This window comes from Ischnura elegans, chromosome 9 (genome assembly GCF_921293095.1).
Source record: "Ischnura elegans chromosome 9, ioIscEleg1.1, whole genome shotgun sequence".
Lineage (NCBI taxonomy): Eukaryota > Metazoa > Arthropoda > Insecta > Odonata > Coenagrionidae > Ischnura > Ischnura elegans.
In genome coordinates, this window is record NC_060254.1 from 22,944,807 (window position 1) to 22,963,698 (window position 18,892).

An 18,892-nucleotide genomic window follows, 5' to 3' on the forward strand; every position below is an offset into this window, starting at 1 on the left:
TTTAAAGAATGCTTTAAATACCTGCACGATAATAATCGGGACTCTGTACAAAACATCGAGCTCTTAACTTCGGCCATCATAGAAGCTGCAAATGTTAGTGTACCGCGATCTCGAGGTAAGGCAAAACGACCAAGGGTACCATGGTGGAACGATGAATGTGCCAGAGCTATTAGTATTCGTAAGAAGGCTCTTCGAATATTTAATAAGGACCCCACAGCAACAAACTTGGCCTCTTTCCGCCGCCTGCGATCCAAAGCTCGTCGTGTGGTGAAAGAGGCTAAAAGGATCTCATGGATGGAATTTATTGCAAGTGTTAACTATAAAACGCCACTTGCGCAGGTATGGCGCAAGGTCAAATCCATTTTAGCTTCGGGACAGCCTAACAACGTGTCCTACTTGAAAATTGACGGCAATTTATTGACAACAGCGCCCGCCATTTCGGAAGCTTTTGGGAAGGTCCTAGCCAACACAAGCAGAGATGATAACTTTCACGGCTCCTTTCTCCACCGTAAACGTCAACACGAAGCCTCTAGCCTTTCTTTCTTAGAAGGAGATACAGATGCTCCGTACAATGACCCGTTCACCCTGTGGGAACTCACCTCCGCCATCGAAGACACCAGGAACACCTCGCCAGGGTCGGACGAGGTACATAATGCATTCCTCCGTAATATTCCGGAAAAGGCATTGGACGAAGTTCTGCTCACTTTAAACCAACTTTGGGTTGACAGGGGTTTTCCATCGTCATGGCGGGAGTCAATAGTGGTACCTATCCCTAAACAAGGATAAGAAAATGCCGACCCGAATAATTACAGACCCATTTCCCTCACAAGCTGCCTATGTAAAGTCATGGAGAGAATGATAAATCGGAGACTCGTGTGGTGGCTGGAAAGGCAAAAGCTTCTCTCAAACATTCAATGTGGCTTCCGCCGAGGTAGATCCGAATTAGATCACCTCGTCCGTGCAGAAAGTTTTATTCAGGAAGCCTTCCTCCTTCGACAGCATGTCGTAGCAGTGTTTTTCGACCTAGAAAAGGCGTATGACAGTCTGGCGGAGGAGATTTTTAGACAGGCTTCATGCGTGGGGTTTTAGGGGGAACTTGCCGATTTTTATTCAAAACTTTTTCTCCGACCGAGTTTTTAAGGCACGAACAGGAAGGCATCTCTCAAAAGTTTATTCACTTGACAATGGCATACCCCAGGGCTCAGTTTTAAGCGTGACTCTCTTCGCCATTGCTATTGACGACGTAGTCGACTGTATTCAGGAACCGGTGATGGGATCTCTATTTGTAGACGACTTGGCGATATTTTGCCGTTCGTCTAGAGTTGCAACAGCAGGACGGCAGTTGCAGGTGATCTCCAGGTAGCGAGGAAGAGAAACGTTTTAAATCAGTGGAAAGAACGCTGGTGTTCCCAAACGGGGAACTAACTCCGTAGCGTGAAACCTGACGTGTCAGAGTGGGCCTCTTCGGTCAGGAATACTCGGAGAGAGGAGGTAGTCATCACACGACTGAGGATAGGGCACTGCGCCATGACTCACTCCTATCTATTCACAGAAGAGAAAATCCCGACTCATTGTGAGGAATGTGACTCTATAATCAGTGTGAGACATATCCTGACGGAATGTGACCTATATCGGGCGATATATTGCGATATAGGATGAACCTTGTTTGAGGACTAAACGACATGCTTCGTGACGACCCTGAACGTCTTAGTCGGGTAATAAAATTTCTGAAAACTATTGGTCTGCTGAATGAAATCTAACCCCGTTACACAATTTATATTCATGCACACATTTTTATCACCTATTATTTTATATTCCGAGGAAGTAAATATCCAGATTCCTTCAGGTTCAGGTTTATGACGTGATCCTCCCAAAATGAATTTTTACGAATGGAATGATGCGGTGCAAAAGGACCTAAGATGTCGACGCACCCTAAAAACAACAATAACTAACTAACTATAATAATAATCGAGGGAAAATGGGTGCTGAAGCATAAGTATGCAGTTTGGAGTGAGAAGTACTCCAATTGTCCTATCACTATTCTCCCCCCCTCCAACACCTCACCCCACTATGTCTCTCCCCTCCATGAATTCCAATGACTTGCTTCTATCAGCCATCTCCCCATGATCACTCTCGAACTTGATTATATTAATTGTGGACTGTATATTACAAATTACTATTACAATTATTCGATCAAAGTCGAGCCATGCTGGCGCATACCACTCACCGATGATGGTCACGTCGCGGGCAGGCCATGGCTCCGTCTCCCAGGGTTGCTCTTCGACCCTGCACTTAGGGAGTTCGAAGGACGACTCACTCACATCACAAATTCACTCCCGTTCGCGGAGTGCCAAAAAACAAAAGCAAATCGAAAACTCGAATGCTCGTGGTATCGCCAACATGTGATGTGGCTCGACTTTGTGTGGGGCAAAATACACAACCGAACACCCCACTTGGTTATGTCTCCAACCCAGAAGATCGGGGGGAAAAATTCGGGCCTGTACGCGGTTCCCCCCTTTCAACCCCGGCTTGGCTAACGGACGTTTTGCAGTGGTGCCAGTCGACAGGGGCGCCTACAGTGCAGATTTGCGGCTGATTTGAACATCACCCTATTACCCCTCCACTCCTTTGCAAATTCCCTCCCCACCACCCTGACACGTTTCGGAGTACGCAAGCCCTCTTTTGCTTGGGTGCTCGTAGTGGACGGATGGCGTGACTGACATGGGTCATTTCAGCAACATTATACAGCTAGTACTTAGTTTTGGTAATGTTTCCTATGGTGTCATTAGTTATCATCGTTGTTTTCTGTAATAATTCTGATTTTGAATATTTCTACTTATAATAGATATTGATTGAAAATAACTCGTAAATTTTTTTGACAATCGTCGTTTGACAAACAAAGTGCTGATTTCTTGTTTGTGGAGTCTTTCCCTGAACCAGCTTGTGACCGACGATTGGAGTTCCCTATGTCTGGGGCTTAGGTGCACATTCTCCAAGATTTAACTACGTAACGCCACAGGGGTATCGCCCATACGGACCCGAGGCCACCGAGGAGATAACCTCGTAAAATAAATCCTTGGTCCCTGAATCTCCTTGACGGGTGGCCGGGAACTAGCCCAGTCTCGGTCATTCGGCTATTGGCGGCAGGGGAGGTTGGCTGCTCCTTTTGAGCGCACGTCACGGGAACATAAGGTTCATCGTAGGATGGCCGAAGGCGTGCGGGTTCGGAGGCCCCCGCGCCGGAGCTTCTAACTCGCAGGAGAGCAAAGATGACGGCGATAAATGTACTGTGGAGCCTCAGGCCGTTTTCCAATCCACGTAGTATGCACTCATTCCCTTGTTCCCTTTCTCCCTTGCACCCTGCTCCCTTGCTAATGCTCTACTGGCGCCATAAAGTGTGAACGGAAATAATGTGAACTATTGACAGTAACGAAATGTGACGCGCGGGGTAGTGTTAGGACATCTGGTGGTTGATTTAAGAATCAATTTCACCTTTATATTTATATTTTTGCATTTGAAGAGCCAGAATTTACAATGCCGATTTAATATTACTTAAAAGAGCTTGCATAATAGACACAAAATTACTTAAAACTCCAGTTCAAGATATCTGAGTTTTCCATTGCCGCCATTTTCACGTCCACTTCCAACGAGGCCACGTCAACGAGGGAGCATCCGTGTTCCCTTGTTCACTTACCCTTCGTTCCCTTGCGCCCTCGCCATTTGGATCCACCCTTGCTGTCGTCACATCCGTAAGTTGACGATCGAAAAGTGCACCAAGGGTGAATAATTGCGAATTGGAAAACGGCCTCGCTGTGTTAACTCTCTCTCTCCGTACTCAGCGTACTCCCGTTATTTCCCCGTAATGAAGGACGAAAGAAAGGCAGTGTAAATCAAGACCCTTGAAAGAATGCCCTATTGTGAGGCACGGAAGAAATACCAGTCACTGATGGCCCCATACATTCTCTACATCGTTTTTTTTTTTCAAATCGTCGCAACTCCAAAAACTACGTGCACCATGTCTAAACACACAAAATAATTTACTCCCGCACGGGGGGAAGAGGGTGATCTCTTCCCTTGGGGAGCAGCGCCCCTACGGACCCGAGCCCACCGAAGAGACAACCTCGTAAAATAACCCTGATACGACTAGGGTAGCGTCCGGACAGACTTGTGGCCCTGAATATCTGTGAGAGGCGATACCACCTTTCCCTAGCCCACCCACGTGCCCATACCCATTATTTTTATTTACTCGCCTTTACTTATTTTTATTTTTATTCACCCATTTATTACAAACTTAACCCTGTCTTGATTGAATCAATTGTAATCCTGCACGGTCACGATGTTATACGTCCTCATGTGAAAATTGAGCAGGTACGCATTCCATGAAGACGCACCTACAAGATTGGTGGAATGAAAATGGAATGAAATTGATTGTTTGAGGCGTAACATAATAACTCTAGCCTTTAGTGTCTTAACGACCGGTTACCCGCCATACTTGTACGAGAAATTCGTTTGAAAATCTGAGGTTCATAATATACCTACCCGTAATCATACCATTGACCTCCATATTCCAAAACATCACACGCCTCATATGAACAAATCATTCATAGTAACCGCCTCACGAATATGGAACTCTCTCCCAGCCCAAATAAGAAGCAGTACAAATATCAATAGGTTTAAACATAGCACATATGGGTTTCTGAAGAATGCCTCCTTATCCCCAAGTTAAATTTCTTTTGTTGATATTCACTTATGTTCATATTTCTTGTTTATATTCACTTTCTTATGCTCATATTTCTTGTTTATATTCACGTTCTTATGTTCATATTTCTTGTTTATATTCACGTTCTTGTGTTCATATTTCTTGTTCATATTTCTTTTGTTTGTCACCTTAAATTTTGTAATTAGTGTGTTATATCTAATTGCGATTATTTATTTTTTTGTCGAAAATATTATATTGTTTTTTTTTTCATGCACTAGGCGATATAAACTGTTCACATTCGACTGTATATGTATATATGTATAACGTAAAAAACCCTAGGATGGGCAGTATCACAGAACACACAAGATAAAGATTAAAAACTCACATTAATAACAGAATTTTCGGTGGCATTACCACCTTCCTCGGAGGTAGGTAAAAGACTGTAGGTGAAGGGTAAAGGACAGCTGAGGGAAGGGGAAATAGAGGGGAGGTAGGGTCCAAAGAGGTGGGGAAAAGAGTGAGCTGAGGCAATTAAGGGATTATCGGTTGATATTTAAGCCGGGAGGAAGAAATGCTTTGAATAGCCATATGTAAGTTAATTCAATGGAATTAAGTTTGAGTGGGTGGTCTGTGGGGGGAAGGGAGGCTAAAACTGATACATTGTAGCATTCATTGAATTGACGCTGATGAGTGGCCGCATGTTTCGCCACCGGGAAGGACGTAACCTGCCTTTGACTCACCAACTCCTCTGACTTTGAAATTATCTTTAAAATGACGTATTATTTGTTGCTTTAGCATGCGCACAAGCTCAGATGTAAATTTGCAAAGTACAGCGGCACATCATTTTGACTCCGATAGTAACTCCGAGGAAGGTGGTAATGCCACCGAAAATTCAGTTATTAATGTGAGTTTTTAATCTTTATGTTGTGTGTTCTGTGATACTGCCCACCCCAAGGTTTATATAACGAAAATAAACGATATTATTATTATTATTACTTGATGTACCTTCGTGGATATTTACCACTATTGATTTGTTTGGATTTAAATATATCACTTGCCCATGTTTTCTTGGCCAAGGCATTTTGATTTACCTTTTTACGTTATTATACGTATGTTATAATAATTTGTTTTGTCGTATTTGGACTTCTTCCCTTATCAGGATTAAGCGAAGGACTGCTGCAGTGGTTACCACGAACTCATGTAAGGAGTAGGAAAGTTTTGAGTTTATCTCCTTTTGACGTTAGGAATCTGTTATTTATAAATATATGTTAAAAATACCCTTTTATTAAGTCTTCTCGGGAAATCAGCCGAATCAAGATGGACATTGCTGCCAACGTTTCAGTGGCTTTCTCTGCCATCGTCTTCAGTGCGAATCATTACGCCCTGAAGACGATGGCAGAGAATGCCATTGAAATGTTGGCAGCAATGTGCATCCTGACCCGACTGATTTCCCGTGAAGACTTCATCAACAAGATTCGCCGGGAAAGCACCAAATCCTTCATAATACCCTTTTATGTAAAATGTTTATTTTAAGGGTGCTACATCAGAAATAGATGAGAGTAAATTATTTATTTTCAGTATTTGAGCACTTGAACAGGTTTAACTTAGTAAATCTATAAATGCAACCGTGTTACAACAAGTACGGATAATCAAGAATGTCTTATGATACACATCGTAGCCACATTCAATGTGTCTATGATTAGGATTTGTGAATCTTGATCTTGAATCCACCACCTTCGTGTTTACCTGGAGTACCGCCTGCACCTCCTTCAATTGTTTCCACAGTTCCTGGGGGTAGTTTCGAAAAGTCAGGGCCGAAAGTCATTTCTACTTCGCGGTTGGTCACTGGAATAGAATTTCTAAGCACCATGGGAAGTTTTCCCGAAAACATTGACACTTGCTGGAGATAATCCATTAGGGCTTTCGAAAACTTTGATGTGAATTGAAGCGGTGAATTGACCAATGCCGGCCAGAAGATTCTGGTTCCCGCAGTGTAATCATCCGTGTATCTTTCTCTTGGGGCCATAATTACAGAAGCCGGGGTATGTCCTGAGATTAGTTTTGATGTCTGTTTTTTGTAATTTTGTAAAACCGGAAACTCGTACGTTGGGGTTGTACCACTCAAAGTTCCCAGAATTGGTTTAATTTGATGCGGCATTGGAGCCCTGGTAGTGTGTTTTTGGGTTGGGAATAGTTGCCGTTTCTTTTCCATGAAGCTCTTTGATGAAGGAAGGATATTTGACGACTTAAAATAGCCTTCCATTCTTTTTAGAAATTCGTCTTTGTATGTATCTATTTGAGAGAGTATTTTCGCGGCTTTTTCTTCTAGTTCCTCAACTGACGGCATTTCTTTCTTCATGATGTCACTAGTGTCATCTGTCATCACCGGGTAGTTCCTGCCTTCCACGCGTGTAGTTTTTGTGTTGTCAGTGCTGAAAACACCATCGGCATACACATGCGGCTTAACGTATTTGTCCCAAATATCTTTTGGTCCCATTCCCCCCTTATATTCACTCAAAGTCCTCGGCTTTTCCCTTATCTGTGCTTGGCGAATGTCAGCAGAAGGATAGTCGTGAGAAATGAGTCCTTCGGCTCCGCCAATATCGTCAGAAGGCAGTCCTCCATCTTTGCTGAAGTATGTATTTCCTGATTTCCATTTGCTCTTCGAGGGGTTCAACGTGTAGTCTTCAGTTAGTTCATTACTCGTCTTTGCGCCTAGATATCTTTGCAATCCTTGTATTGCTCTGTACTGCTTTTGAGAGGCATCTTGGCTATTACCTCGAGATCGTATGTCCACTTTGGATAGGTGCGGTAACGATTTCCAACTGAAAGAACTTCCGTTTGGCTCGGTGGAATCACTATGCCTATTTGGTCTCCCCTCCTCTCGATCGATATTTTTGGCATCGTTATTCAAGAGTCTTGGCGGCGTTTCCCCATCCTTTACGGCATCGTTTTTTGGAAAATAGAGTTTATTTATCATGGGAAAGATGTCTGAAGAGATCTTTGGATTCATTGTGGGCTGGTTTAAATAAGCAGGTATAGCCCAGATCACGTCATCCCACATTTCTCTCCATGTTTCGCCCGTTTCTCCAGAGTCTTGAGTTGTGAAATCCTTGTCTTTCGAACCATAAGTGTCCTCATAAGGTAAATATGGATAAGGTGGTGGTTTGAAACTGCGTACCGTTAAACCATGGCCTTTAGCATCTTGCGATGAATAACTATATGATACAGGATATTCGTATCGAGTCGCAGCGGTGGCAGCTGGCGCGGCTTCAAAATTTGGTGGTGTTCCAGCTTCCTCCGATAGTCCAGAGATGGAGCGGGTATCGTCGGTGGGGCGCGCCAGCCAGTATGTAGCTCCTCTTTCCGTGACGTCACCAGTTCCTAATCCCGGGAAAGCCGACGTACGGTCGATTCTTGGGTGGAAGCTGGGGACGGCGTGTTTGGAATATGCAATCCTCCCGCTCCCTGCCAAAGAAAATAATTAATATTAATGGTGTTGTAATGAATGAGTATATGGCTGTTGAGCCATGCTAGAATATTTTTTGAAACTTGATTAATAATCTTCTTTTAAAATATATTCTTTTAAAATTCGTCGTCACAGACGTTTTAAAGGAAGGATATGGCATGTATTATTGTTTATTTTTCTTTTTTATCTCTTAAGAACACATACGTCAGTGATTGATCAGCTGATTGAGATAATTAATATTAATGGTGTTGTAATGAATGAGTATATGGCTGTTGAGCCATGCTAGAATATTTTTTAAAACTTGATTAATAATCTTCTTTTAAAATATATTCTTTTAAAATTCGTCGTCACAGACGTTTTAAAGGAAGGAAATGGCATGTATTATTGTTTATTTTTCTTTTTTATCTCTTAAGAACACATACGTCAGTGATTGATCAGCTGATTGAGATAATTAATATTAATGGTGTTGTAATGAATGAGTATATGGCTGTTGAGCCATGCTAGAATATTTTTTAAAACTTGATTAATAATCTTCTTTTAAAATATATTCTTTTAAAATTCGTCGTCACAGACGTTTTAAAGGAAGGATATGGCATGTATTATTGTTTATTTTTATTTTTTATCTCTTAAGAACACATACGTCAGTGATTGATCAGCTGATTGAGCGGAAATTGTTCCCTTTCATTTTGTTATTGCAATCTTATTTCTACTTCTGACGTAGAATATTTTGGGTTGGGGTAGGTAAATTTGAATTTTATCTTTCGATCAAATCAATGTTTCACGAGTTCACTTCGTGCAATGTTGTGACGATAGATTCAGAAATAAACTAAATTTTGTTAAAAAGTACGGGTTTCGAAACATAATGTTTGTTTTATTATTTATACTTGGAATCGTGAGAAAAGTCTCAATCCACAGCATGCCATATGTACGTGGAATTTGGTGAGATAAATGGCACAAATTGTGTCAAAAGTGTGTGATAGTGCTCGGAAATACACGAGGAAAGTCCTGGTTAAAGACTGCTTTCCTAATACTAATATTTATTCCACGCATGAAAAATGAGAACTTTACTGTGGAAACAGTGGCTGGAAACCGCCAAGTACTTTTGTCAATAAGTTTAATACATAATTATAGTTACGACTTGCCGTCTTGATTGTTAAGGAAGAGTGGTGTGAAGAAATGAAAGAATAACGAAAGAAATCGCTATCTTGGGTACAATTTTAAACATTAAATAAATAAAGTACCGTAAAGATTCTACCCATGAGTACATAAGGTAAGATGTTCCTTTGAATTTCCTCATTCGCAAATTCTGTATGACGTATGGGACAAAAAGAAGGGTGCCCTGTAGCTTAAAAAGTAGACGTGAAATATTACGGGTGTAAAGATGGCAGACTACGCCGTTGAGATAAATTACCCAATGCCACACCCGGTGGGAAACCCGAGAAATTTTCCTTCAATTTTACACATTGTTTACATTGCTCAGAGAGACGGCTAACAGTTTTAGCTCATCTCTTTTATGCCAATTACCGTGAGGAACAGCCATTTGTTGTCTTAATCTATGACCTGTTTTTTTCACTTAAGGCCTCTGGATAAGAAAATCACCTCACTGTTGTTCACTTTCGTTGTACTCGAATTAAAACAGAATAACTGATTAAATTAGCGTATTACCCCTCATATTCCTATGTCTGAAAATGTTCTTCCCCACGTCTATCATCCTGTGATGTATCTACCCTAACGATTAAATTTCTACCGCGCTTCCTTCCGTTTAAATGCGAGAATGCGTAAAAATTTCCTTTGCAATGAACAAATATTGATTTAACCTTAGCCCATCAGGGGTGACGTCACGCCTCTAATTAAAAATGAAGATTTATTTGGTATAGGAAAAAGCGCGTATGGCGAGTGATATCTCAAGAGGGCCTTAATAAAAAAACATAAGCAGAAATATTTCAATAACTACAATTATAAAGGGTTGTTGACCTCTTGTAAGCCAGAAATCTATTTCAAGGGGAATGGAAATACTTGGCCCAACCAATTTGCAAATTTGTTGGTTAAATGAAGTCAGCGATAGATTTGTTGTTAGTAATGTTTGCGGGACGAGGGACAGTCCTGGGGAAATGTTCCCTTTACAATCAACCTGGGACTTAAAATTTTAGGTTTTCCCGGCGTATAGATTGATGACAAATTTCTCGGGATTCTCACCGGGTGTGGTATTGGGCTAACTCTCCCAACGTTTCAATGGTTGAGTCTGCCATCGTCTTCAGGTTTACTCTTAATGGTACTTTTTACGTTACTAAAAAAGTACCATTATTAGTTAAACCCCTGAAGACGATGGCAGACTCAGCCATTGAAACGTTGGGAGAATTAACCCAATACCACACCCGGTGGGAATCCCGAGAAATTTTTCATCAACCTGGGCCTTTTTCTGAACGAATGACATAACGTATCTCCATGATTTTCAAGGGCACACCTCATATGCTTTGCCTTGAGCTTTACCGCTGGAGGTCAAGCAGACAAAAAGTGGGATGAATGGACGTAGTCATTTGCTTTTTCAAACCTTCAAAATAAATTTTATTACACCGTAGTTATCGTAACAGTCCTTTGTGGCATTTGGCCACCTTATTACCATCATTAAGATGAATAGGCAATTTCAAATAATTGATGGCAGGGTTGCGCTAACATGGGAGACGAGGAATACTAGGGGAAATTTCTTCTCTGGAAGAACTCATGGAATTCGGCGAGTGCTCTACGAATTTTTTTCTACGAATACAGCCTTCGTGCGAAAACTTTTCTGATACGGTGAATACTCGCGACATACTGGTAGTACGCACCCATTGCTAAATCAAATAATATTAATTAGATTTATGTTGTAATTTTTCCAGAAAAAGAAATCTGCGACCAAAGTTGCATACTTGGTATGCTTCACTTTCCGCGTGCATGCGAGGGGGACCAAAAAATAACCGGACCAAGTTTTAAAAAAATTCAGAATTTATTTTTTTTGTGTTACGAACGTCAGTCACCTTCGAAGTATTTCCATTTACTCTAATACATAGTTTCATACTTTTTTTTTCACCGCGCGGTTCACCTTTGGTACTCGTCCTTTCCGATGCCTTGCAGCGCCGCCTTCTATTCTATTTTCACCTTCCGGGATGTCCTCAAAACATTTCCCTTTCAACACCCTATTCATCCGAGAGAATTCCACCCCTTTGTGAACCACCCCACGTTTTCATCATTTCTGGGCATAGAAGGCCAGTACAGGCGTTGAATGTTTTCTATCGGCATGTTGCCGCGTTTAAATCGCGAATAAAACTCGCACATTTGAGTTCTCTTCAAGGCTTGTTCTCTGTAAGCTGTAGACAACAACTCAATCGCGTACGAGGCTCTTTTATCGAGTAGAAAACAAAATTTCAACGCTGCACGTTATTCTCGAACATCAGCCATTTTCGAAGTCAAAAAGGTCGAAAATCTCTTCGAACGAAAACTGTCGCAGAGTCTCGCTACAGCCGCGGCATATAGTAGTAGCCGTCTAAAGTCAGACGTTTCGCTTACTGACTCAGAAAGGATGACTTGTACCTATGTAGTGGGAGGGACACCTATTTAGTGAGAGAATACGAAACTAGAAGAGTTACTCGCGCAGCGATTTATTCCTAGGTTACGGTTTACTAGGTCACACTTATACCATGGCATTAAATTCGTTGTCATGTTGAAAACATGTCAGGTGGACGTTTTTCGTGGATTTAGGAAAGATTCTCCGCAATTCTCTCATCAGTAAAGGTTAGAGTAATGTGATAATGCATATTATGATGTTTTTACTGTATTTGTTATCATCTGAACATAAGTTTTGTAGAATATGCCCTCGGTTAATCGAACCTCGTCCAATTTGAGCCATTTGGCATTGCAATAAAAAACTTTAGATTACTTGATAAATATCTCTGTGCACAGTAATTTATACCTAATATTTAATACCAAAAATCAATAATGCTGTATTTAGTGTAGTATAGGCTTCAATGGGGGAGGGACCGATTGGTGATGCACCGACATGTCCGATTTTTGAGTTAGGGATGGTGTTGATTCCAGGATAAATGACAATGACGCTGGAAAGAATTGGGGAGGAAAGAACATTATTGAAAACTAAACTGGAGGGAATTTTGAATGCAGCAGTCGAGGGAACAGTGGAAGAAGAAAAGAGAGGAGGAATGAAAAGGCTGATGGTGACAGACGCATCGAGGTTGAAAAGGAGGTACTAGGACACCGGAGAGGAGGCCTTGGACAGGAGGAGGTGGAGACAACTTCGGTGTTTGGGATAGAACACCAGTGGACGATGAAGACTATGGCGGAAGTTCTGCGTGTGGAGCGAGGCTAGAGGGAGACGGAAATTGTAGAGGTCTGTAAGTACTGATTTTGCCTATATTTCTTAATGCCTGCTTTTATGTATCATTGTTGTTGATTTTATCATTAAAAGTTGTCCTGGATGTCAGACAATTACTTATACCACTTATTTTTTGCCAGAGCGGGTTTCAATGAATTATTATCATCTTTAGGCGCTAATTATGATTTGTTTATCTTATTGTTACCTAGTTACTAGATGAATTTTAACTTTAAAAATTATTTTAATTTTTTACATTTTATCATTTCATGACTCTCGTGCCTTCATGCTTGTCCAACGAAATATTTCCATATTTTGCGTAGCGAGTCAAGTATTTTTATCGTATCAAATTATTCCCCGCTAACCTTCCGTGTGAATGAATGAGTGCGGTGCAGTCTTGGATGTGATTCTTATTTTTATGTTTGATGTTTCAGTTTTTAGTTTTGACTTCACGTTTCTATACCACTGGGCCATTTTTATTTTCTACCGTTTGGGACGGCTACTATAATTAACCTCGCGTTTTTAAACTTCCACTGACGTGGTGAGATTGTTTGGATATTCTAAATATATCCCCTCCGCCACTTCTTCCTCATTGTGTGAATGGGCATTATATTAATTATTTATGTAACCGCCTCCGGCATTGGCGTAGCCCGGGGGGTCCTGACCCCCCGAAATTTAAAAACGCGAGTATTTTCCTTCAAAAAAGAAAACAAAACATTGAAAAATCATGAATTTATAAATCATGAATATTTCTTTAGCAAATTAAGCTTTTCCATTATGAAAAGTGTTCGTATTAGTTTAAAACCCATTGATTAGTACCATGTTTTTCATCAATTTCATACCCCCTGGTTTTCGACTCCCCCCCACCAACGAAATTCCTGGCTACGCCACTGGCCTTGGGCAGATTTTAATTTTTTCATATTTTTCCTTGGATTGAATTCAGCATATTTAATCCTAAATTTTATTCGCCGTCAAAAATACAGATTAGTAAACTTGTGAAAAATTGATTGATTACGAGTTGGAACCCAAACTCTTTGAGACAGTACAAAGTGGGTTTAGTATTAAGATATTAACCTACATCGGCGCATCAGTTTCTCGAGGTAAAACATTTACAGGTTTTATAAAGTGACTCGAATTTTTACTTGTTGCTTAAGGTAGTTAGAAGCGGCATCGGCTGATGTCAAATGATGTACTCGGGCTTCCTATTATTTACGAAAAAGAGTCACCAAAAAATTGAACTAAAGAAAACATAAATAGGAATGAAATGTGAGTGCTATCTCGCTCCTCAGAGCCATTCATATGTCAAAAATGATTTTTTAAATGTATTTACAGTAGTCAACTATACTAGTTTCAACACTGCTTCGAACCTTTGCACACTGAACTGTTGACGACACTTTTGACTAAATATTCACAATGTAACTGGTAAATCCTAAATTAGTAAAAATATGTTAGACGTATGTAAAAGCCAGGAAAATAAATATATTTGCTTAATTTATGTGTAGCTGTTTTCGTTCTGCGATATTGGTACCAGAGATTCCCAGCCGCCTTGCCGGTTTCAGGCATTTTTTCGCAAGTATCTTTCTTATTTTATCATGAACTTAAAACTTCCCGTTCATATTTAGATGTTTTCACAAAATTTTCCTCCAATGAGTCCCGTCTTTACAACTTCTTGTCACAAACTGCTTTGCTAGCTCAAAAAAATCGTATTTATCCATAAGAGCCCATGTTTCAATAACTTTTTTACCGTCAAATAATTCAAGTCCGTCTTTCTAAGAATATGTGACCAAAGTTTCATCATATTCTCGTTACTTTTACCGAGGCGCTCTGACAACCTTTATGATACATAATAGGTAGTCCGTAGTTTCCGTTGACGCACGTGGTGACCGTAAATGGTGCCATCATCTTTTAGATTGTAGCCAAAGAGGTCTTGCTGGTTTATGTAACTAAATCATGGGCTGACTTAGTGAGGGGAATTGCATAAAAGTTGATTCGATAAACGCGGAGAATCTCTCTCTTATCTATTTATACACCTAATTCGTGTCAACTCACCAGTAACATATAATTGAGTTGTTCAAGTACTTCCGGGAAAATTGCGTATATGTTCAGGGAAAAGTGATTTGAAACGGGCCAAATTACTGGTATATATTTTCAAGTTACCATAATATAAAATTGCAATGGGATGTGGGACCTAGTTCTTACGGCTCGTGTACGCATTAAAATATTTTCCGGTTTGAAAACAGAAACGGCTAGTTTTATGTGGGGCAGTCTTAGATTTTTGAATTATGCTGTATTTAGGCTCGATAAGTTGTGGTAGTACAGCTCATGATAAATGCGATGGTGGTTGGCGTAACATGGTGAAACTCCTTCATGATGCACAAAGGTTAAGAAAACACTTAGCTGTTTCACAAAATAAAATATATTGCGACCGGTTTCGATACAGCGTATCATCATCTGGCAATTACAAGTATCAGTACACAGAATTTATACCCTTGAAGGCGTTAGAGGGGTGGTAGAGTGGAGGTGTAGAAAGGGGGGAACTTCGGAGTATCCATTATTGGATGCAATTAGTTTGATTGTGTTTAGCTCCTTCATCCTGTTGTAATTCGACAATGGAATCAATCATAATCTGTGAAGCATACAATGTATTGCTGATAGTTTGTGAGAGAAGTGGTGTCTTGAATTGCGGTGTATTATTTGGTGGAGGGGGTAAGGGAAGGGAAGGTAGGTTTGGGAAGTACGTCGCTGATGGGTCACTGCACGGTGTAGCCGAGGGTTGGTGTATGATGACGAAATACTGGGCAACACTGGGCAAACTGTTGGGCAGTGCCAAGGACAAAATTAGTGCCGGAGAACACAGCGGAGTATATAAACTCCGTTGCAATGACTGCAATTCCTGTTACATAGGAAAAACTGGACGGAATTTCAACATCCGGGCCAAGGAACATCGTTCATGTTTTATTAACAACAAAGAAACCTCACACTTTGCCAAACACCTCTTGGATTCCGACCACACAAGCGATTTCGAACCGATAATCCTACATAAAGAAAACAACGGCCCAGGGCTTGACGCACTCGAGCAGTTGGAAATTTTAGTGGGCCAAACCTCACCCAACATAACATTAGTTAACGAGCAGTTGTATTCTCACCATTCACCACTTTTCAATGTTTTTTCTGAGAAACCATTACGGATGACACTCACCACTCCATAACACCCCTCCCGGTATTTCGTCATCATACACCAACCCTCGGCTACACCGTGCAGTGACCCATCAGCGACGTACTTCCCAAACCTACCTTCCCTTCCCTTACCCCCTCCACCAAATAATACACCGCAATTCAAGACACCACTTCTCTCACAAACTATCAGCAATACATTGTATGCTTCACAGATTATGATTGATTCCATTGTCGAATTACAACAGGATGAAGGAGCTAAACACAATCAAACTAATTGCATCCAATAATGGATACTCCGAAGTTCCCCCCTTTCTCCACCTCCACTCTACCACCCCTCTAACGCCTTCAAGGGTATAAATTCTGTGTACTGATACTTGTAATTGCCAGATGATGATACGCTGTATCGAAACCGGTCGCAATATATTTTATTTAGTGAAACAGCTAAGTGTTTTCTTAACCTTTGTGCATCGTAGTACAGCTCATTCATAAAAAAATTCGACAAATTTTTGTACTCATCTTTTTATCGAACTTAAAAATACTGTTTGTGCTGACTCAACCATTTTCAGGTATTACACAGAAAACATTTGCAAGAACTCCCTGGGGATGTCTACGTGGTGGCTATGCATGTGTGGCGAAGTAGTAGTTCATTAAAATGGACAATAAAGTAATTATAGTTTTCTCATTCTCTAAGTATTTTAGTTAATTCTCTCAATTCGTTGTTAAGCTATATTGAGGGATGTTTTGATCGTTATTGGGCCGCGGCGTGAAGTCTAGTCCTAAAGTAGTGGAATGCACTCGGTGATTCGTAAGATGTTTTGGATATTTTTAGGATATGGCTAATGTAATTGATTTATAACATGTTTAAACACTGGGGATCAGTTTTATAATGCCTTTTGTTATAGCATTGATCGGGGCTAAGACTGGACTAGACAGTCTTAGCCCCGATGTAGCGATGATTAATGACGATGAGGGATTTTCTTATCGAAACGTTGGCCACATAAAGCCTTACCCGAGTAGATTTTATCAGTATTAATAGCCGGGAAAAAAATCGATCTTTTATCACTAAGCTTTAACTTTGCAAAAATCCTGATAGTATCAGCCGAGTCATCAAGTTTTTAATAGAGACCGGGCTAATTAATAGTGTTTAACCTGTTTATCATCTGACTACCCCTTCTTTTTCAAATTTTTTATGAATGTTTAATTTAAAAAAAATGTATCTTTTAAAATTTTGATTTTATAGATTGTCGGTGGTGCAAATTACCTTAGTTGTCGAGGCACCCTCAAACAAAATACTACTACTACTTTGCGAAAATCTGAGGCGCAACTTATGCTTGTATCTGGAGATTTTCATTTTAATGTCATATTAATTCCACGTAGTAGATGGGAACGACTGGGATAAAAAAATTGGTGTACTCACCGTTTTCAGGTTGCTGCGTTGCGACATCTGTGATTCTCAAGAAGATATACAGGTATATTGCTCGGTGAATTATTATCATCTTCGATATTCTTGGATCTTGTATGGGGCGACCGACTTCAGCCTTGAATGTCTGTATCTCCGCTATACTTGCTCGGTGAGTGGGAGTGCATCTACCTGCACCTGCCGCCTATGAAGCTGCTCCTATCGACTGTGGACTCGTTTGCCATCGTGTCGGGTTTACTCGGAATTTCTTTTTAAGTTTAAAGAGTGAGTAAAGAGAAGCCGGATGTGGGGATTGCTCGGCAGATGCAAGCCAGGATTTCTGTCTTGTTTTTTTTCTCTCATCGGTACAACTTTTTTTGATTTTCAAATCGTCTGCTTAACAGTACTTCTGGGTGGGATTACGGTGGCTTCCGACGGATTTGATGGAGAGAATCACGAAGGGATTACAGGCGTAGGCCGGATGTGCGAGATATTGGGAGGGTCGTGAAAGAATTAAAAAAATCAGGAATGGGTGTCGAACTTCCTGAAGAAATGGTAGGCAGAGTATAGGTACGCTTTCCTTTTAACCTCTTCAGACCCATGAGTTTCCTAGCTGTTTTATTCATGTTTCAGGATACTTTCATGATCTTGGTGGATAGAAAAAAGTGACATCAAAGTGAAATTTGAAAGAAATATTTAATAACTAATATTTTACAGTATGATACACATATGTGCACATTACAATATATTTATGCACTACGATGATGCAAATAAATTCTCATGGAAAATACTTTATCAGCATTCATTATTTTCAATTGATATAATCTTTATAAACATTATTCATTTTTTAAACAATTGAATGCATAGCCTAACGGAAACTGTTGAATTTGACCATGAATATGCATTTTCGAAAACCAAATAAAAAATCTATCAAATCCAAATATTTTGGATTCATTATATACAATATAAATTTTACTTTAAACGGCAATAATTCACACTTGAGGGATTATAATAATGAAAACGTGGAGGTGCGCGTATGTGTACGTTGGGACTGAAGAGGATAATGATTCATAAGCTAGGATACAGGATCAGGCTTAAAACCATGGCCCGCAGGCTACATCTGGACCGCCAAACAAATCCGTGTATGTCTACTTACAATTGGCTAATCTAATCTGGAACCTGATTTTTATGAAGTTTCGAAATCAAAACGACTGTAACATTCGTCACACTAATTTGGTTGCATAAAACTAAAGGCAGGAATGTATTCAGTGTTTTCAGATTCATGCAATAAACAAAACATGGTATAATATAATATAATTTAGAAATATGATTTGAAATTACCAACGTGCTTCGCGCTCTTCAATTTTCTCGGACTGCGGAGGCAGTGTGACGATTGCTGAAGCTATCTTGTGCCCCTTTGACTTATTGATAATTCGTCATAGCTTACGTCACAGTATTTCGCCAAGAGAACGGAGTTACCCGAACTGAAGCGATAGGCGGGTATAGACAAAGAACGAGAATAATCGCTGAGAAAATATTTGCTTCGCTTCGAGTTGCCTTGGCGAAACGAAGATCCAGGCGAAAGGAGATTGAGAATCAACGCCCAGGACGTGCGTCATTTTCGCTTCGTTCTCCTTCTTCCATTGCCGAATAACTTATTAAAGAAATTTTAACATTATTATTTTTTCCTATTATAATTTGTCCTAGGTATCATAATTTTGTTTACTTAACTGTTTTTTGTATTTCCCTGTTTGGATGATTTTCAGAGCCTGGTGAATTACTCCCATC

At 40.3% G+C, this 18,892-nt stretch overlaps 1 protein-coding gene across 1 annotated transcript; it reads right to left on the reverse strand.

Annotated features, from left to right (window-relative positions):
* Positions 1 to 6,249: 6,249 nt before the first annotated feature.
* On the reverse strand, positions 6,250 to 17,335 carry LOC124165467. Its single transcript, XM_046542901.1, has 2 exons — positions 17,123 to 17,335; positions 6,250 to 8,167 (listed from the first exon to the last, which is right to left on the reverse strand). The coding sequence occupies exons 1-2, from the start codon at positions 17,199 to 17,201 to the stop codon at positions 6,399 to 6,401; spliced, it is 1,848 nt and encodes a 615-aa protein (XP_046398857.1). The 5' UTR covers positions 17,202 to 17,335; the 3' UTR covers positions 6,250 to 6,398.
* Positions 17,336 to 18,892: the final 1,557 nt, after the last annotated feature.

Bases quoted from the DNA above. Each gene is read 5' to 3' on its own strand.
- LOC124165467 (XM_046542901.1), bottom strand. From the start codon at position 17,201: ATGATAATAATTCACCGAGCAATATACCTGTATATCTTCTTGAGAATC. The intron at 8,168-17,122 runs GTGAGTACACCA...TTTCTTTGGCAG, and splicing joins AACGCAGCAACCTGAAAACG to GGAGCGGGAGGATTGCATAT.